Source organism: Canis aureus, chromosome 28 (genome assembly GCF_053574225.1).
Source record: "Canis aureus isolate CA01 chromosome 28, VMU_Caureus_v.1.0, whole genome shotgun sequence".
NCBI lineage: Eukaryota > Metazoa > Chordata > Mammalia > Carnivora > Canidae > Canis > Canis aureus.
In genome coordinates this window covers 29,986,463-30,008,492 of record NC_135638.1, presented here as the reverse complement: position 1 = coordinate 30,008,492, position 22,030 = coordinate 29,986,463, and the positions used below count along the sequence as shown (strand labels likewise).

The window sequence follows — 22,030 nt, the reverse complement described above, 5'->3', positions numbered from 1 at the left end:
ATTACTCAGCTAGTATCTTGGAAGAAACTATAAAAGTCAAAAAGCCCCAAAATTCTTTTTAGGCAGGAGTTGTTAGGTTGTTAAAAAAAAAAAGTTTAAATAGCTAAACAGTTTTAATCACTACCTTCAAAGTTCATGCTCAAAATATTTTTTCAATTGTAAATTTCTTAGTTACTCTCACCCATCCCCAAGGTTACCCTCTGTTAAGAGAACGAGAAATTCACAAGCTCCTTACCTCTTTGTTCCCAACCCGCTGCATGGCATCCCCCAGGTGGAAGTAAAACCTCCCATCATCAGTGCCAGGATCCCCAGATTCTATTCCTTCCTGCAAAAAGGACAGTACTAGTATTTGATGAAAAAAATTAAATAGGAGTTCCAATTCATTGATTTACTTAATCTTTATATACCATACAAAAATCTAAGGACAGAAAAATTCATCTCAATATTGAAGTCTGGCAATTAGGTTACTGGTCAACATTTAGAATGCAAACTCAAAAAGAGGCGATAAAGCCAAACTTAACAATACATTTATCATTAATTAACAGTGTAATAGCCCAGAAAATTAGTATGTGAGTCATCTCTGTGGAATTAATCACATTTCAATATCCTAGAGAATTTCTTGACTGGGTATTTATCCCGTTTATTTGGCTCTCCAAATCCTACCATAAGTCATCTGGAGGCTTTTTATTCCTTTTTTTTTTTTTTTTTTTTTTTTTAAATTTATGATAGTCACACAGAGAGAGAGAGAGAGGCAGAGACATAGGCAGAGGGAGAAGCAGGCTCCATGCACTGGGAGCCCGACGTGGGATTCGATCCCGGGTCTCCAGGATCGCGCCCTGGGCCAAAGGCAGGCGCCAAACCGCTGCGCCACCCAGGGATCCCAGGCTTTTTATTCCTGAACCAAAATGTTTCGTTGCTCATAAAATGTTTGACGAGCTAGAGACTCAACTGAAAATAATATTTCTTTCTACACAAAACAAATGTGTCCTCACCTTTTAATGAAATCTTTTTACAAAACTTAAAATAGGATTAAAGCCAGCTGGGCTCTTTGAAAATGTGGTTGTTATTAAACAAATCCTATGCTAAAGCATTTAGCTTATTTCAACCCCATTTCAGGGCTGAATTGAAGTGTATATAAACAACAACATCAACAACAAAGAGAATGAGAGAAGAGATAGTAAAGCAAGAGAATGAATCTGGAAAAGCAAAAGGACAAAGCTAAAAAAAAAAAAATTTAAATGTCAAGAAATTCTTTCTAAAAATCTGCATTTTCAGGTCTCTTCACCAGAAACTCATTATCTTCACTGGGGAGACATTTTATTTGCATAATGCTGGAAAGTAGCAGCAAGGAACAGGAGTAGCATCACTCAGGAGAAGAGAGCTGTGATCAGGGCTCTTGACTGACAGGTTAACTAACACACCCAGCTCTCTGTTTCCCCAATCTCTAAAGCAGGGAGAGCACTACTGGTCCCTTATGATGCCAAAGGAAATATAAGAGGAACACTTTCAATCAGAGAAACTCACATGCCCAGAGGGTCTGGGTAGGGAATGTAAAGGTTTATAGAAGCCTGGTGACAGCCAGGAAAGATGGGGGGCAGGGGGCACAGGCCACCTCAAAGGGAACAATATTGCTTTGCTCCTGTGCTGGGATGTGGGCCAGATGTGATCTTTCAAGGGAAATCTGAAATTTACATGATTATATAAAATGCTCAGTTTCTTAACTAAAGCAAGCAATTAAAATTGTTTTTAATAGAATTGTGCTGGCCAAATAAAATATGCAAGCTATTTGCAATCAGTGGGTTGCTATTTGAGATCTCTGATTTAAGTCATGTGAAAAAAAAAGAGATCAGACAAGTGTGATACATACTGCTACTTAAAAAACAAAAGTTCACAAGCATTCCATCAGCTACCTGTCTTAATATGGTAGCTGTTGGGTACATGTCACCATTTAGATTAAAATGAATTAAAATGAAAGTTAAAAATTCAGCTCCTCAGTCATATTAGCCACCTTTCAGATGCCCAACAGCTACATGTGGCCAGTGTCTACCATACTGGAGCATACAAATAAAGAATATTTCCACTATGAAAGAAGGCTCTGTTGAACAGCCCTTAATTAGACCACGTGTGATTCTGGTGCATTTGCAAGGATTCAACTAGACATACAAGATAAAAAAGATGGCATATTTTAATCTGAATATTTTGAACTAACACAGTTTTGGGGGTTTGACCTATTCAGGTGACATTTGTTACCATACTTTATGTCAGTTGCCATTAGTCAGGATTCAAACATTCAAACTAGACTGAATGTATAATTAAACTGTAAAAGGAACATTTAATGCATTACTCGTATTTTAAAATATTATATTAGTAATTTTGGTCTATCTTTCCCATTTAAATAAAAACTAGTAATTACAGTTTTAGGAATTTCTTCAGGACGTCTTTTCCAAATCTCTGCTCTTATGGTTGGCATTTCTACATGCAACACTGTCAATCACTGCCTATGAATGTCATGGTCAGGGGGTGTAGATTTTGAAGATGAAAAGACTCAGCAGTACATGCCAATCAATTGACAATGCATAATCAAGGGATTCCAAATGACTCAAAAGAATCAGAAGATGAAAAAAGAGAAAGGGCAGGGACAGTTACCTTTAAATAGGGAATGCTCTCGGCAATTTTGTTCTGTGCCTTCAGGATAAAGCCATAATGGACTTTAGCAAAGCCATCGTTTGGTGTCACGTTCAGAACCTAAAGTCAAAGGAAACACAAAACTATTTTAACGGACTACAAATTCTACAAATGGCTGTCAAAACACATTTTAATTAGCTTTGCTGTGCTTGGAGTGGATTATGATGTCATAGCCTTAAACACAAGAGTGTTTTGTCTCATTGCAATATTAAGTTTAGAAACCCCCATTTCTGGTCAACTCAAAATGCTCGCACATCTATACATCAGTTTTTTGAGAATGAAGAAATGAATGAAAAGGCAATGACCATGAAAGCACTGATCAAACAATACAAATCAGGAAGGCATCTGTCATTTGATATGACCTCTACATTTTTTTAGTAATCAGGGAAAAAAAAAATGGATTTAAATTTGTTGTACTTAAAGTCAATTCTGAATGGTTATTGTATATTTCTTTACATGTATGCTTTACACATTGCCTTAAATAAGAGAAAATGTCGACTTGCATTTGTAATATATCATGATCCATTCATTTAACATAAATTTCTTGAATGCCTAGACCGTCTTAAGGACCGAGGATAAAGTGATGAGCAAATCCAATATTCTGTGATAAAACCCAAGTAAATATTTAATATAAGTCAAATCACTGTTTATTATCACATGCATTTATTATGATTAAAGATAAATTATGCAGAATGCCTTTAAATTAAATATTAGCAGTGAGAAATCAAAACAACAACATTCAACTTGTGAAGCTGCGCAGACAAAATAATTCATGGAACAAAAGTGAAAGATGAAGGTTTGAGTTGAGTGAATATAAAGATGGATATTCTGTGGCCTCTTCTTCATCCTTCAGCTTGAGTGGGAGAGGAGAGTCAGGCTACCATGGGTTCCTTACATAGGACCCACACCCTCCCCTTGAAGAGCACACTGCTGTTACTTTAGAATTTTCTAGTTTGTATGTGGTCCTGCACCTCATCCATTCACAAATCCGGTCAACATTACCTTCCAAATATATTCAGAATCATGTCCCTGTGACTTCCTTCACCACACCACCCTGGGTCACATTTTGTTACCTTTCTCCTATGTTCTCACACAAGCCTCCTAACTGCGGACCTTCTGTACACCCAGCCCTGCTCTCTTGTAGCCCATTTTCTATAGGGATCCTGAATGATCTCACTAAATCCTACACCAGACTTCATCCCTACTCTGTTCAGAATCCAAATGGGCTCCATTTCAACTAGAGTAAAAGACGAAGTTCCAGGGACAGCCCTCTGGGCCTCCTTTGAGCTGGGCCTCTCTACCTCTCTGGCCTCCTGTCCTAAGCCCCACCCACTAGCCACCATGGGGCACCCTGGACTCTTTACTGCTATACAACAAGTCAAAAGACCCCTGCTCAGGACCTTTGCATATGCAATACTCCTTTGCTTCAAACCCTTTTCTCCCAGATATCCAAATGGCTCACTCCTCCACCTTCATGAAGTCTTTTCTCAGAGGTCACCATCTTGGTGAAGCCAGTCTCCAACCACTCCATATAAAACAGAATAACCGCCCTGTGCACTAGTCACTGTTTTGACTTGTCTTGATTCCTTTTCTTCACAATGCTCATCACCATTTGACTTATTATCCTTTTATGTTTCCTACTAAGATGTAAGCTGTGCAGGGGTTTTTGTCTATTGTACTCACTGCTGATCCCCAGTGCTTAGAATTGTGCCCAGCACACGACAGGTCATCAGGAAAGCTATAGTAACTGAATGGATGAGTGCATGCTGGGCTTTCTTCCTAACCAGATTTCTGAAAGCACAGCCTCTGCTTCTTCTTCACCTTCCAAGCACCTGTTACTAAGTGAGGTGCTGAGTAAGAGCACAATAAATACTTCTGGAACTGAACTGAATTGAATTGAGGCCAATCATGCTTCTGCTACTGTAACTATAAGTGGACTATTGTAATGATGGCAGCTACATAATTAACAAATGTATTCATTTGCCAGATATTTTAGAATACCCAGAGCTCTTCTAGGCTCTGGATATATAAACATAAATGAGATACACTCTCTTTTCTCAAGGGAGGTCTCAGTCAAGGGAGAAAGACAGATTCACAAGCAGACAGTGGTAATACAACATAATAAGTGAAAGCATGGTGATTGGCACACAGCATGCAAGGGGAGGAAAACCTAGCTCACTCTAGGGTTGGTGTGGCCAAAGCAAGGTCTGAAAGGTGTTTAGGGATGAATAGGAGTTCACTGGGGAAAGGAAAGGTGGGGGACAGTGAGGGAGGAGGCATTCAAGGCACAGGAAAAAGTGAGTAAAGAAGAATAATGGGTCAGGAACAGCAAAAGTGAATGAGATCGGAAAAAGTGGGCAGGAGGCAAACCTCAAAAGGTCCTGTGCTTATTGCAGGTTACACGTAGATGCATAATGAATGTGTGCCTTGTATTATCTAGTGGTAATCAAAAAGCCTCATGACATGACAAGTAGCTTTATAAAATTTCTAAGGAAATCAAATTGAGGTTGATATTAATAATACTATATAGATTCTATCTCTTTATATACATAGCAGAGACAACGGCAAAAAACTGGTATGGATGACATTTCTTTGCATGACACAGTGCCAGCAAATAACCAAAAATCATATAATCACAAATAGTATTGCATATTAATATTACCAAATATCAATTTGCCACACTATCCAGTTAATTTCACTACTGGGTACTACTGGATATTTAACCCAAAGAAAATGAAAACACTAATTCAAAAAGATATAGGCACCCCTATGTTTACTGCAGCCTTATTTACAATAGCCAAACTATGGAGGCAGCACAAATGTCCTTTGACAGAGGAATGCATAAAGCTGTGGTATATATACACAATGGAACATTACTCGGCCATAAACAAGAATGAGAAAGGATGAGATCTTGCCATCTGGGCAACATGGATGGACCTAGATGGTATTATGCTAAGTGTAATTAGACAGAGAAAGGCAAATACTATATGATTTTACTAATGTGTTAAATCTGAAAAACAGAACAAACAAAAAAGCAGAAATGGACCCATAAATAAGCAGAACAGACTGGTGGTTGCTACAGAGGACAGGGCTGTGGGGATGGGCAAAATGAACAAAGGGGAGTGGGAAGTGCAGGTTCCCAGTATGGAAAGAGTAAGTCACCTGGATGAAAGGTACAGCCCAGGGAATATAGTCAATGATATTGTAATGTATGGTGACAGATGATAGCTACACTTGGGGTGAGTGCAGCATAATGTATCATGTTGTTGAATCACTATGTTGTACAACTGAAACTAATGTAACATTGTGTGTTAACTATACTTTAATAAAACAATGTTCAAAGACATATGTACAAATATGTCCACCACAGCATTGTTTATTACAACAAAAAAATGAGAAATAACTTATCCAACAATAGTGGTTTAATTAGTGAAGATACATCCCTAAGATACAGTGCTTGGCAGCTGCTAAAAATTATGTTCCAAAAGAATATTTATTCACTTATAAAAGTTCTGTGATAATAGAACAAATATATACCAATTTAATTGAAAACGACAAGTGTATGTTCTTTGTATGGAAGAGATAGGACACATACCGCATGTTTATCATGGTAGTCTGTATGTGAGAATGAGGCTGCAAATGATTTCTGCCTTTTGTCCTAATCTGTTTCTCTTGTTATCTGCATTAAGCACCTCTTAAATTTTGTAGTCAGAAAAGAGAATTAAAAGTTTACATCAATAAATAAAAAAGATTTTTACTGACTACGGTTCTTTATTTTTTGCCATTAAATGGAATTTAAAAGTATTTTAAATACTTCATTTCATCTTAAAACTTATTTGGGGGCATGTACTTTTATAATGTAAATCATACATTATTATATAATGTATATCCTATATTATTACATAAACAAAATACAAAAATACTTGAGCATACATATTGCAGGTATTTGCTGGAGCATGTTTTATTGGAAGGGTACACAAGCAAACAGGTATGAAAACCACTACTGTGGGCAGAGGGAAGCAGTGAGGAGTCGAAGCCTAGTGTGGGACGGTCAGATCTGTGTTTTATGTTGATGAAGGCTATGGAACAGCAAGCCTGGACAGATAAATCTACTCTAGTGTAGTCAAGAGATGATGAGTGTTGGAGTTAAAAAGGGAGGGGATATGAAAGATACTCAGAAGGTAAAATGAACAGATATTGGTGATTTGTTATCAGGCTGAAACTCCATGAGGACATTTCCCAAGCTAGTGTGTATGGGTTTCAATAAACATGTGTGGACTAAGTGAATGGATATATGTGAGGAGTGAGTGGAGGGAAAAATCAGGAGACTGCTGGACTCTAGACCATGAGTGGCCTGGGTAACTCACAGGACTGCTAACACAGAGGGGGATGCAGGAGCACCTCCAAAACTACGGTGGTCAGCAATCTACATCAAACATTTTAAAGCAGTCTTATTGAAACTTAAAAGGAGCAAGACAAACCAAAAACCCAGAAAGGGAACCAACAATTTTTATTTATTTTTTATAAAAAGATTTATTTATTTTAGAGAGAGAGTGAGGAGGAGGAGAGAGGGAGGAGAGAGGGTGGAGGAGAGGGAGAAGAAGAGAGAGAGAGAGAGAGAGAGAGAGAGAATCTCCAGCAGCCTCTCCAAGAGCAAGAAGCTGGACACGGGGCTCAATTGCAGGACTCTGAGATCATGACCTGAGCTGAAATCAAATTTAAGAGGCTTAACCAACTGGGCCATCTAGGGGACCCCAATGATTTTGATAAATTATCAAAGATAAAAATCAACATGAAGGAAAGTATAAAATTACAGTATCAATTCTTTTCTGAAAATGATCTTTGAGACATAAACATATCAGGATAAATTGGTTAAGGACAGAGAATGCCTCAGATATAGTTTATTAACTTAGAAGTGGGAGAAGGGAATAAAAGGCAAACCTCACACATATTTTCAGTCTATTAATGCTTCTTTAAAAAGAAGCCCACTCAACTGTACAACATGGCTCTATTTTAGACTTTCTGCATCTTGTTATGCTTATTCAGATGAGACTATGATTTCAAATAGATAAACGACAACAAATACATCTTATTTGTCAAGATGAATTGAAATGTTACACATATGAGACCTAGTATCAGGTAAAAACAATGAATATATTCAAGGAAGTTTCCGAGAAATTGAGGAAGGACAAATCCACAGTGGGTGGGAGAATCGAGAATGCTTTCAGATCCTGCCTTCACCTTAAAAGTGCTCGGATTCCACTCAACACTTTATCATGTTTTTTGGAGGGAAGGAAGGAAGGAGAGCAGGAGAGAAGGAGAGAAGTGCACAATTTCATCTTTGAGGCTTCTGAAAGTGACGGAATAACGGGTATATCTGATACAGTAGGTATATTCTTACATCATATAATCCTGAATTGTGAGATACATAGTATTTCCCTTAAACCAACTTTGTAAGACAGGGCACCAAGTGGTAGGCTGTGGCCATTAGCAACTACAAGGCCCCACATGGCCATGACCTGGGACAGGTACTTCAGTGAACAGCTCACATTTCAACACTCCAGGATCAATCGACCTTATGTAGATATTAATCATGCTAAATATGATTAGCAGAGTCTTATTTCTTAATAAGCAGAAATCTTATTTCTATTCTCTCAGAAAATATAAAAATTATGACAAGGATGAAGAGAAAATTGTCCTGAAATTTGATGATTTTCAATGAAGCCTCCACCCTCTCTGTGAGTGGCCCCAGTCCCTAGAATGAACATGAATTCATTGAACTTGACAGCATTTTTAAACAAGAAGAAATCATATTGGCAATCACGGAGTAGTAGCATTTTGATGTAAAATATGCCAGCTTGAAAGCCATTGACCAAAATGCCTAAACTAGAGAGTAACAAGTAAATGTGTTCACCTTTCTTTCATAGAGGCATTAACTTTCTCCAGCTGCAAAGTTTATTTGGTATTCTGTGTATTTTATTGCAAATGAATTTCCTCATTGCTCAAAAGAGTCATAGTTTCCTAGATTTATAGTCACTTGTGACTTGGAGGTTATCTATTAAAATAACCATTAGAAGGGAGAAATCCTTTCAAAGGCATCCCTGCCCTCTGAGAGGTGAGTGATTTACTCCACAAGCCTGAAAGGCTCCTGCTTTGTAATCTCTTTCTAGATTGGATGTTGGGTAAAAAAAGAGGAAAGGTTGTGTATTTTTACATTTATGGAAAAACTGAGTTCTACTTCCTAACATGAAGCATGCTCTTAGAAAGGGTGTTTGTGGACTGATAAATATGAAGTTTTAAAACTATCACTATTATAGGGGTGCCTGGGTGGCTCAGTCATTGAAGCGTGGACTTGACTTTGGTTCAGGTCATGATCTCAGAGTGTGGGGTTCAGGTCATGGTCTCAGGGTGTGAGACTGAGCCCCACATCGGGCCCTACACTTAGCAGGGAGTCTGCTTGTCCCTCATCCTCCCCCTTTGCCCCACCCCACATGCATGGACTATCTCTCTCAAATAAAATCTTTAAAATTTATTTTAAAAAGCTATCACAATTATAAGTTGAAAGTTTTGATGTACCAAGTGCTAACTAAAATTTTAAATTTCCTGATCATGGGAAAACAAGGATGAAGACAAAGTTTAGAATATATCAACTTTACTAATACTTACATTCTCTTTAACTTAATTTAAAGTAAAGACGGCGAGAGGTTGGGCGTAATAAATTCAATTTACCGGTGGCGTTAAAACTTCATGCTCAAAACAACTGGATGCGGTCAATAGAAGACTGCTGTCTGCTCACCTCTTCGTAGACCTTCTGGGCATTGTTATTATCACCTATCAAGAGGTACCCCACTCCAAGGTCATTCTTTAGAGACATATCATCAGGAAACAGTTGAACTAATTTCTGTAGGGTAATCAGAGAGCCTCTCATGTGACCTGATTTGGTAAGAGGAGGAAAAAAAAAAACAACCCAACTCAACAGAAATCAAAACAGATCATGTACATCTTTGTACTGAGTCTACAAAGCATGAGAGACTATTTGATAGAGCCCGAAGAGCAGCTGAAATCTGACCCTACACACTGATGGCCTCTTAGGATTTTATTATGCAGCTGCAATGATTACCAATAACTCCTGTGAGTAGATCCCGAATATAATACTGGTTATAAACATATTAAAGACATTCTCACTTTCTAAATTCACCAACATTTATCTTTTTATGTCAAATTCCCTCTTTAAAAAGTTTTATCAATTCCCTATAAAAAAATTGTTTCCCTGGGTTATCTTTGGTTTATTACGATTAAATTCAAGATTGTGAATAGAGAACAAATAAAAAATCTAACAGATCTTGGGTCTAACATCCCGTGTGAAACTTGAAAAGGCATTGAGGTATACTGTTGATGCTGGTTCCAATTAAAGTGTCCTCATCTCCAGGTAATGAATGACCTAGTCGGAGAGCAAGAAGACATCATCTGGTATTATGGGACCCTCTGGTGGATGATAGGATACTATGCACTACAGGAATCCTGAAAACTCCAGCTCCAGTTGATTTTTAAGGCTGTGTGAAGGAAATTTAAATTTATGGGGTCAACTGTCATTATTCCTCACCCCAGTTGGAAATAAATTGAATATGGGAAAATGTACACAATAAGACCGATATACATGACAAAAGTAATTCTCTAAAGGGCTCAGTTGCCCACTAATTAAGTATTAGCCACGAGTATTGTAGGACTATCAATAAGCTAATGCAGTTGTGTCCTGCTAACAGATAAACTATTTGGCGTAAAACATCACCAGCTTATCCTATGGCCTTCTCCTGGTTACAAGCTGATCTTGGATTGGTTTGCTTGGTGATTCATTTGCTTACTCACAAATCTGACTCTACTTCTCTGTACGTTCCCTTCCTCACTCCCTGTCCAACTTAGGTTCATGTTTTTCCTCTGCTCCTATACTTCCCCTGATAGCTACTGCAAAGGCCCAGGTGCATAGCCCTTCTGACCGTCATCCCTGTCCCTTTTACTGGTCTCATGCAGCCCTATTCTATCTCACCACCTTATCACCTTCAATAAAACCTCCTCTCCACCATTCCGTCCTCACAGAGCCTCTTCCCTCCTTCTTTTCCTCATTTTCACTTGGAGGGAAAGACTATATTTGAGTATTGAAGGATGGCTGCAGGAGGAGGTATTTGGAGGCAGCCTTTCCCCCAGTGCCAGAAATAAGGTGAGTCAAGGGAAGGTACTCAATGCAAAGTTTAAGAGGCTGCCCAAAATTCAGTCATCAATACTTTTATGCAGTCTTCCTAAAAATCAAAATTAATATAAAAAATCCACAATGAACAAAATATCAAAATTTAAAGGACAAAATAAGTAAACAGTGCTTAACTGAGCCATATTGGAGCCTGAGGCAAGAGGAAAAGTCAGTAACACTAATTTTGTGCCCAAGGTGAGTGCCTCCACTGAGTGCCATTCTTGTCTTTTCCATCCTGTATGAGTGCTGTATGTTTTCCTTCATCTTGACTCACCCTTTTGAATAGAAGTCTAATGGATCATTTCTTCTAGCTTCTAATCACCCCTCGAGTGGGCTGTGCTCCTATTGGACTTTGGTCATTTACTAAAGTGACACAACTACCCTTAACCCCATCCTTCAGGAAACTGGTAACAGGTGTCGCTTGGTCTTCAGTATCACTGATATGAGCCTCTCCTATTGGCATCAGTAACTATTCAGGTAACTGAATAGTCAGTTTTTGACTCCAGACCTACTAATTTATTAGCTGTGATTCCTTAGGCAAATTATCCAACCTCCTAGCATCCCATCTGCTTCAGTTTTCAAATTAAGGGGGTGGGTAGTGTGAAAAGGTGGTAAAATGCCATCTGCATCTTTGTAAGTATTAAGGTTAGACTGCCATTTCTGTCTAGGACCCATCCTGGAAAACTACCTGAAATTAATTATGAAACTCAGGTCCCCCCCTGATCCCCCAGGTAACTAAGCTCTTCTAAGAGTACACAGCATGGCATTTGCTGCTGAACTAACTCTTTTTCCATCTTACCCAGAAATTGCTGTCTGTCTGAGCGCCGTTTCAATGTCAGCTTCAGCAAGTCTGTGGGGACATTGGGCAGGCTGGCCACCTCCTGGTAGGTTTCAATGGCCCCGCGCAGCACCTCATTGCTCCTTCTTTTCTCAGCCAGATCATCTTCACACTGGAGGAAGTCCCCACAATGGATAAATGTCCCATGACATGCTCTATTTGTAATCACCCAAAATATGCACGTAAAGTTAATTTCTGGACATGCATGAAAAGCAATTTGAGACAGATGAAAATCTTGTCTTTATCAAGAGATTAAAAAGCAAACAAAGAAAAGCAATACAACGTGCTATCTAAATAACACAAAGACAATTTGGCTACCAGCTGGAGATGATGAAAAAATATCATAAAAGCGAGAGCAGTTAATATATGCCGGGTTGATGGAGACCTGTATCGTGTTACACATTGACATTACATAGACAGGGCTCCAGCTCGTCCTTCCTGCTCTCAATAGTTTGTGTGTTCACTCATTCTTTCAACACCTATTATCTGGGAGCTATGCAGCAGGCAAAGTAAACAAAACAGATAAAGCCTTTTCTCATTCTGCTTTAATATGAAGAGAAAGACAATATACAAATCAAAGTATCATGTGTCTGGCGGCCATAAGTGCTGGGGATGAAAAACAAAGCAGGCTTAGGAGTGTTGGCAGTGGGCAGTAGGAAGAGCTAGTTTAGGCAGGATGATCAGGGATGGGCTGAAAGAAATGAGGGAGCGAGGCATGAGGATATCTGGGGGAAGAACATTCCAAAGCAGAGAAAATAGCAAGAGCAAGGCCCTGGTGGGCAGGCGGGGAGTGAGGGGTAGGGGAAAGCTTGGTGCAGGAGTGGGACAAGGAGGAGACCGGCACAGGGGTTGTGGTCAGTTAATGAAGAATGTGGTAACCTGTTGCCAACTCCACTAGATCACCCCTAAGTGAGATGGAAAGACACCAGGGGTTTTGACATGATCTATGTAGAAAGGATCACACCAGTAGTGTAATGGAGAAAAGACTGCAGGGGTAGCAGAGAAGCATGGAGGCCAGTTAGGATGTTCTGGCAGGAACCCAGGCAAGGAGTGATAAGGAAGGTTTGGACTACAGTGGTAGGAATGAGGTGATAGTAAGTAGGTAGATTATAGATACATTTTGAAGGTCAGAGCCAACAGATTTGCAGTTGGGCTGAATGTGACAGAAAGGGAGGGTGAAAAGTCAAGGATAAATAAAAGGTTTTGGCTTGAGTGATTCCCAGATGGCACTGCCATCCCCTGAGAATGGGAGGACAGGGCAGTAACAGATCTGTAGGCATTCAGAATCAGGAGCTCCATTTTGGACGTATTAAGCCCAACATCTGTTAGGTACCCAAGCGGAGATGCTGGATAGAAAGGTACATATATGAGTCTGGGGTTCAGGAGAGAGGTCAGAAAGGCAGGGGAGGGTCAGCAAAAAAGAGAAAGAAAGGTAAGAAGAAAATAACAAAAAAGTATGTTGGAGGTTAAGTGACAAAAGGCATCAGGAGGGAATGGTCAGTCATGTTAGGAGTGGCCATCAGGTGGGGCACCCTGGTCATGATGCTGGATTGGGGGATGGGCACCCCTGATGGCCCTGGCAGGGCATTCGTATGGGACAACTGGGGACACATAGTAGAATGGAGTAGGATCAGAAGAAACCAGGAGGGATGGAGGTGCAGACAATCCTCAAAGGGCAGCAGAGATATGGGCCAAGTGGAGGGAAATCTGGAGACCAGAGAGAGGTTTTTATGCTTTTGGCTTTAACAACGGGAAACATTACAGCATGTTTCTAAGCTGATGCAAAAGAGTTGGTAGAGAAGGAAAATGTGCTGATGCAGGAGACACAAAAATCAACACAATGTCCTTCAGCAGGTGGGAGAGGATGGGAAGGGGACCAGAATAGTTCATCCAAGCTAACGGGAGGGAAGGTAGAGAGTATGGGAGCAGGTGGAGGTAGGCTGTTAGTGCTGCAGTGGGATCAAGTTCTCTTTGGATACTTTTCTTCTTTTTTTAAAGATTTTATTTTTTATTTATTTATGAGAGACACACAGAGAGAAGCAGAGACATAGGCAGATGGAGAAGCAGGCTCCCTGAAAGGAACCTGATGTGGGACTTAATCTCAGGACCCAAGGATCATGCCCTAAGCCAAAGGCAGATGCTCAACTAGGTGTCCCTGGATACTTTTATTTTCTTAGTGAAATAAGCACGGTTCTTCACTGGAGATTGAAAATGGGTAGTGAAATACCAGAGGGATAAAGAGGGGAACATGTAAGATGGTAGTCAAAATCTCATCTAATTTAGCAAACTATAATTTGAAGAAACCACTTGAGGAAAAATGATACTAGTTAGTGGCTAAAAGTCACATATAACATGTTTTTCTCAGAAAACCCTATTTAACATGTTTACCTTCTTAAAATAAAGTATGTGCTGCAGTCAATATATAGCTTCCTGATGAGCCAAAGTAAAGCACAACTCCACAATTTGAGAACATGGTAAGAAAACGATCCATTCCTTCCCTATCCCAAAATGATGAGGGTTAGAACTGAAGCAGTAGTGAAAGAAAGACGTGGACAGATTTATGACAAAGGAAAAGCGATAGGACAAAATCTCTAGATTAGAAAAGGACAATTCACTCTTGCTTGATAGAAAAAAGCTTCAGAATATAACACTATCTGTTCATATCTGTAAATCTGTAAATGTAATGTCTCCATTATAGACCTATCAGCCAGGACAGAAAACCCAATGTCAATGACCCACTGCCTGCCCCTATGGCCTTCAGTATATTCATATGCTGGCTTTTCTGTTTAGGCATCAGTTTCTTGTGAGTTTGGCTATGGTGAGTTAACTCCCCAAAACATGATCATTCATAAATGACTTCCCAGAATGACAGAGTCCTGGAGCTGAGAGAGCCATTTTGAGACCATGTAGTTCAGCCCTTTAAGCTATCGAATAGATCCTGGATCTGGAGGGTCTCTTCAAGGTTAGTGCAAGGACAAATGTCTACCAAGGCAATCCTTCTTTATAGAAATTGGAATAAATATCAAACTAAATTCAATTCTGAAGAGTGAGGAAGATGGTGTAATTTGTTTACCTTGTTCCCTCCCCTCTACCTATAATTCTTTCATGTTAGTGGAGTAAAAACATTTTATAACTTCCAAAATTGGGAAAACATCAGTATCAAAATGACATATATTTCTTAAATCCTTTTGAATGAAAGTGATACACTTGGCTTTGAAAATCAAAATTGTACAAGATTTATTGTTATCAGTTTAGCATCTGTACATAAAATGATTTGGGCAGAAACTGAACATTTGTTCCAGGATGTTTAACATCACAAAGCCTTTTGTTGACTTGAACTAATTCAACCATCCAAACTTCCTAGGAGATGTGTCATTTTCTGCCTCAGAGGCATTAATGGTTTGTGTAAGATAATAAAGTGAATTGAGTTTATAATTTAAGATGTTGTATCTGATGTTCAGGGAACTTCATCAAAATTGATTTTCACAGTGATCCAAAGAATAAGACAATATCAGTGCTGCTTCACAAATTGTAGTTTGTAAAAAACAAAAAAAACAAAAAAAACAAATTGTAGTTTGTATTTAACTTAATATTACTGAATTAAAAAAATTTGTTGGGATATTCCAGCATAATTGTTTAATTTGCAAACAAAGGATGAAAGAGTTATCATTTATTCCTCCCTATAAAACCCATCTTCTTTTGAATTCTTATTTTTAAACTCCTACACATTTCAAATCTTTTAAATTACTCTATTAAAATTTAATTTACCATGTCTAAATTTTACTTTATGCCACATTAACATTAATATCAATAACACCTTGTAGCATAAAAGTTCCGAGATAAAAAATATTGCCTGAGGCCTATCACTCAAAATCCTACAGTTAAATGAGGATACAAATCCAGCAATCACCATGTGTGAAAGTACTGCATTTATTTAGCCTTTGGCACCCATAATTACTATCCTATACAAAGAAAAATTCCAAAACACAAAGAATTTTTGCCAAAGTTCGATTAGCATTTGCACCAATCTTTATTCTCTATAGTTGATATGTTTTCTTAGTCCAATGACTATCAGTACTAGTAACAAAGCTCATCGCTTATTTGCACAGGCATGATCTTTTGGTAACAAACACAGTATCTTTTGCTTAACAGCAATACAATTTAGCAATTCAGAGGACTAGTGACTGAATTACAAAAATGATATATTTGTTGTCTACTACCCCTGGTCTGTACCATGGACAGGAGGAAGTTATTTGCGTTAATTTTTCACAATCTTCACTTATTAATATTTAATTAATACGTTTTTAATGGGGAGATAAGAAAAATTTGAGCACCTGGAGCAAGTAGTCACCCCTTTAGTTCAGAACAAAGTATATTTGTTTTTTTTCCACAGATATGTTAGTTCCTGTGTGAGTGCCATATACAAGTCACCACACTGACCCCCTACAAAGGGGTGTTGTCAGGTTCTCCTTGGTCTGGTAAATTTTTGTAGCTCTGTCCTATGATTTCCCAGCAGGGTTGACAATTTCATCCCACAAGGCGGGGGATAGAAACACACTGTGTATCAGCCCTGCCAGACACACTGTGCATCAGCCCTGGCTTTTATCCTGAATTCCATACTTCACAAGTTCAATGTTTCCTTGACATGTGCAAAGAACGTTCAATAGGCATCACAAACTTTACAGAACAAAAAGTGAATTCTTGACTTTGCACTTCTCCAAACCCGTTCCTCCACCAGTTTTCCCTGTTAGTAACCAGCATTCTCTCTCTCCTCATTTGGCCAAATCAAAAACCCAGGCCTCAAGTCTTGTCTTTTCTGACCGTTACACCTGAGCTAACATTAAGCCCTCTCCATCATTTCCTCATCTCCACAGTCATGGCCACAGTCTGTGCCACCACCCCTTGAGCACTCTTGTAATAGTTCCCTATTCTTGCTTCTCCCTTTTCCCCACTAATCTATTCTCCACTCAAGAACCAAAACAATACTTATGAAAAAACAAGATGGCCAAATCCATGCATAAACCCTTCAATGCTTCCCAGGACACAGAGAATATCATCTGTGAGGTCCTGGCCTCATTTGCCCTACTTCCTCTTCCCTCAGCACACCCTTCTTTCTGTTTTTGAACTTTTTTTTTTTTATAAGATTTTATTTATTCATGGGGACACACAGAGACAGGAAGAGACATAGGCAGAGGGAGAAGCAGGCTCCTTGTGGAGAGCCTGATGTGGGACTCAATCCCAGGAACCCAGGATCACACCGGGAGCCAAAGGCAGACACTCAACCACTGAGCCACTCAGGTGTCCCTTTTCTTGAACTTCTCACACCAACATTACTTTCCTGTATCAGCCTTTGCCCTAGCTCTGCCCTCTGCCCACACAACTCCTTCAACTACCTCGTCACATCTCAGTCACCTGTCGCCTCCATAAAGAGGCCTTTTCTGATCAACTTACCTAAAGTGCTGTCTGCCCTGTCCCCTTCAAATCACATTATGTGCAGCCAGAAAAATCTTAATAGGTATGCTCTTTTCTTTATGATATAGATTATGTAAGATGCTCTAATATATTTATGTTTAACACTTTATAATATCCTTCAATATATATTCCTCTATATATTTATTTAGGGCCTTGCTCAAATGTCACCTTCTTGGTAGACTTTTCCCTGATACCCTATTCAACATATCAGCTCCCTCACACATCCTATCTGTGGCTGTACTCTGCTTTTTTTAGGCTCCCTTAGTACTTCTCACTAACGAGCATCTATATTTTACTTATTTTGTCTCATGTACCGCCTTTGTCACTACAATGAAAACTCCGCATGTTTTGCTGGTGACTGCATCAGCCGTGCCTACAACAGAGCCTGGCAGGTAGTGGGCTTTCTCTACATGATTTTTGACTATGTAACTTTGAAAATACCTCCTACTGGAATATAAGATCCATGAGGACAGAGACCTCTGGAGTGTTCATTATGATAATCCCAAGGTCTAGAAGAGCACGTGGCACATGGTGGCTTTATGCAACCACAGGTGAATGTGGAAAAGCTTCACAAAATGAGGATCTGGATGATGGGGAAAGTCAGGGAAGAAAGAAGATGAGGGCGTGGAGATAGGGAGAAGGTAGCTGGTAATATAATTCTGTTTTACATTCTCAAGTCTTTCCTAAGCACACATACAGTCTCTAGTTGCAAGACTGAGGTTCTTAAAGCTTGGAGGAGCCCACAGTGAAAACTAGGTGGAATGGGCCGTGATGGTGATGGAAGATCAGGGACAAAAAAGTTCTTCTTTCTTTTCTTTTCAAACCCAGAGAGAAGCCAGATGGAGGGAGGGCAGGAAAATGTTAACTAAATTCACCAGTACACAATAGTAATAGTTAATTGTCTTACCTAAAATGGTATTTCTTTAAACATTTTTTAAAAATTTTATTTATTTGACAGAGAGAGAGAGAGAGAGAGAGAGCGCACACACACAAGCAGGGAGAACAGCAGAGAAAAAGAGAGAGAGAGAGAGGGAGAAGCAGGCTCCCTGAGTTGGGACTCAATCCCAGGACCCTGGGATCATGACCTGAGCTGAAGGCAGACGCTTAACTGACTGAGTCACCCTAAAAGGGTATTTATTGCTTGAGTTTACACATATGCACAAGAAATTAGTTCTGTATATAAATTAGAAGGGCAAAGAGAAATGCAAATAGTGGGCAGTGAAAATCCAATTACACAGAATACAAGGACATCGATAATATTTTCTACATAGGAGGGTTTTTGAATACCTGTGCCTTTCCGTATCTTGCCCGCGGACTCTGTGGGTATTTGCGAACTAGTTCTTGGAATGCACTCAATGCTTCCTCAATTTTTCCCTGTTAGGAAGAGGTAGTTACATAAATGTAATAAGTTCAGATGCATAATGTTATTCAACATGGTTTTTAAATATTCACCAAGTAGCATTGTTAAAATTTTCTGGACTCCATTCTGAGTCAAGAGACAGTTTTATCTAATATTTAAAAAAAACTAATGAGTTCAGAAAATACAAAAGTAAAATTGAAGACAAATATGTTTTTTTAAAAAATAGAAACCTGGCAAATGATGGACTTTTTGTCTTTGTTGTAGAAATTGCATTTTCCCTCTATATGCACAGTTCTTAAATGCATTATCTTTTCATTTTCTTTTTAATTGAAGTACAGTTGACACACAATGTTACTTAGTTTCAGGTATACAACACAGTGATTATATAACTCAATATATTGTGCTGTGCTTATCACAGTGTAGCTGCCATCCGTCACCATACAATACTATTACAGTAATACTACCCTAAAGAATATTGACTATATTCTTGAATAAAACATTTAGGTTTTTATGTTGGGGGAAAATACTGCTGGCAGCTGGAATGTCTTGGGGTCTGCAATGAGAAGTATGAATTATATGTTGGGGTAATTCAACAGATTATTGAATTCTACGAGTATTCTCATAGAATGACAAGGCCCCCTGGCCATGGTAGCTGTCACCCACTGAACTCCAGAATTGATTTCGCTTGTCTGGTTGACTCAGGAAACTCATGACTCTGTGTCATGTGACTCCTTCCAAAGAAGATGGTCCAAACACCTCTGATAGGTCCCAGACTACCACAACATGAAAAGAAACAGAGTATGATATGAAACAGGTAAACTTGGTGAGGGTCTTGGGTATGAGGAACCCCTCTCCCCATGACACTCCATCCATGGCCATTCCACGGGGGTGAAACAAACATCTCCTGGTTTCTAATGGATGGCCACAGGTTAAGGATATTAGGAACCATGGGATTGAGACAGATTTTCTGAGATGAACTTTCGTGACACTTCAGCTCCCTATAAATTGGTAGATCCATTCATTCCTCCTATAAATGGAAGCTTACTATTGGTTTATATGTTTTGACGTTCCCTGAGTGAGTTTTCACACAACAAAGTTTACCTCACAAATATGGCTATGCAAAGCAAACCATACAGGACTCCCCAATTGTTATTTACACCTATCTCTGAAAGACTTCACTAAATTGTGAAAGGTCGGGCAACATCCATATGAAAATTACTTAAAATCATTTTTTAAGGCAGATATCATCGAAGGAGATTTTCTTTTCCTCTCATCACATGCCCATAAGTGGTGCTGAGGGATTGGTGGAAAACATATGCAGAGTGTAGTGGCCACGAGTGCCAGCTCCAGAGCCAGACCAACCGGGCAGAGTCTGGTTTCCACCACTTGAAAGGTGTATGACTTCTGGCAAGTTATGACTTTGCTTCAAATGCCTCATCTGTAAAATGGGGATGAGGGTCCTCAACTGCCTTGTGGAGTTGCTGTTACAGTTATATCTGGTAACACAAATAAACCAGACACTGTACCAAGCATGTGGTATATGGGGAATGTGTGTGCAGCACAAGACAGTGGGGCCTGTCCCAGAAGAGCCTTTATCTGATAGGGAGGCAGGTTAATGCAGACAATGAGGACTTGGTTGTAGAGATAAATCAGGCCAGAACACATACTCTCTATTACATTTATTGTCAGAAATTATTGCATCGCTATTTAAAGTACCCTGTCTTCTCACGATATTAATTTCTTCAATTTTTTTAAGCAAATATTTTTAGCTTCATGGTGAAACTGAGAGAAAGTATAGATTTTTCATATACCCACCACATCCCCAACACACACTACCTCCACCATGATTACCATCCTGCACCACACTGGTACATTTGTTACAATCAATGAACCTACACTGACTGACATGTCAAAATTAGCCAACGTCCATAATTTACCTTAGGGTTCACTCTTGCTGTCCTATATTCTATGGGTTTGGACAAATGTATACTGACTGTATCCACCATTATAGTATCATGCGTATGAGTTTCACTGCCCTAAAAATCCTGTTTTTTACCTATTCATCCCTCCCTTCATCCATGTTTAAGGGATGAAGAATTCAATGTTAAATATCTTTTTCTTTGTGACTTTCTTCTAATTGCCCTGTATTAGAAGAAAAAGAAGGGAATTATTGATTCCAAGCAAGATAAAAATGTAGGCAGGTGAATTCTTAGGTTCAAAGTCTGTGGCTTGAGTCTCTGCCCTCTGGGTCCTTGGCTCTGGCTACTGAGTTCTTGTCTCCAACTCCGTCCTTGGACTCCTCTTTCCTTTCTATTGAAAGGGTGATTGATTAGTTTTATCAGCCTGTTTCCTGCTTGTAGAATTTTGGGAATCTGCCAGCTTTCTTTCCGTTTGCCCTGTGTCTCTCTCAGGTGGCAGTGCTTCTCCTGGTATGATATTTTCAACAGCCTTGTGGGTCTCTTGGGTCTGTCACTGGGATTCACACCATTCAAAGAGTCATCTCCACACCCCCTTCCAGGATCATCCCATCTCCGTTCCTGGCTTCTGCTAGATGGTGGGGTAGATCCAAGAGTCACACATCTGCTCTCTTCCGGAAAAGGATGTCCAGCACGCCCTTGGCCTTCTCTCCAGAGTAAAATTTCTTAACAATGAACTTGCTAATTGTAGCATCTTCTGTAATCTGGATAGACTAAGAAATTTCCCCAAATTATCATGTTCTGGCTCTTTTTTTCTTTAACAGTTCCTTTTCTAATTATCACTTTCCTCTCATATTTTACTATAAGCAGCAAAAAAGAAACCAGGCCACATCCCCAACACATGGCTTAGAACTCTCCTCAGCTAAATATCCAAGTTCACTGCTTACAAGTTTTGCTTGGCACAGGCCCATAAGATACAATTCAGTTAAGCCTCCTGCCACTTGGTACCCAGGACTGCCTTTCTTCCAGTTACAATGACCTGTTCCTCATTTCCTTCTGGGCTTTTGCCAGAAGTGCCCATCCACATTCTGCTTGTAATGATATGTATATTCTCGAAGAGTATTGATAAAGATTTCTCTATGGCGCTCCTCAGCTCTCTCTAGGAGCAGCTTTCACATCCCTATTTCTACCAACAGTCTGCTTAAGACAGTCCAAGCTTTCGCTCTCATACATCTCAAAATTCTTTCAGCCTCTACTTGTTACCAAAGCCACTTCTGTATTTTTAAGTATTTGCTATAGTAGCACCCCACTACCCAGCACCAATATCTGGACTAGTTTTCTATGGCTGCTGTAACAAATTACCAGAAATTTGGTGGCTCAAACAAAAGAAATTTATTCCTTAGCGCTCTGGAGAACAGAAGTCCAAAATTAGTTTCACTGGGCTGAAGTCGAGATGTTGGCAGAGCCATGCTTCCTCCAGAGGCTCTAGGGGAGAGTCTGTTCCTTGCCTCCTGACA

General features: G+C 39.4%; 1 protein-coding gene across 12 annotated transcripts in view; it reads right to left on the bottom strand.

The window, feature by feature from the left end:
* The window catches only part of ASPH (aspartate beta-hydroxylase), a 212,352-nt gene that overhangs the window by 47,942 nt on the left and 142,380 nt on the right, over positions 1-22,030 (bottom strand). For all 12 annotated transcript variants that reach the window (XM_077876823.1, XM_077876822.1, XM_077876824.1 and 9 more), the window contains 5 exons: positions 18,525-18,611; positions 11,727-11,877; positions 9,482-9,618; positions 2,647-2,745; positions 236-325 (listed from right to left, as the gene is read on the bottom strand). In XM_077876823.1, the coding sequence (XP_077732949.1) occupies positions 236-325; positions 2,647-2,745; positions 9,482-9,618; positions 11,727-11,877; positions 18,525-18,611 (564 nt within the window). The remainder of the gene's footprint in view (positions 1-235; positions 326-2,646; positions 2,746-9,481; positions 9,619-11,726; positions 11,878-18,524; positions 18,612-22,030) is intronic.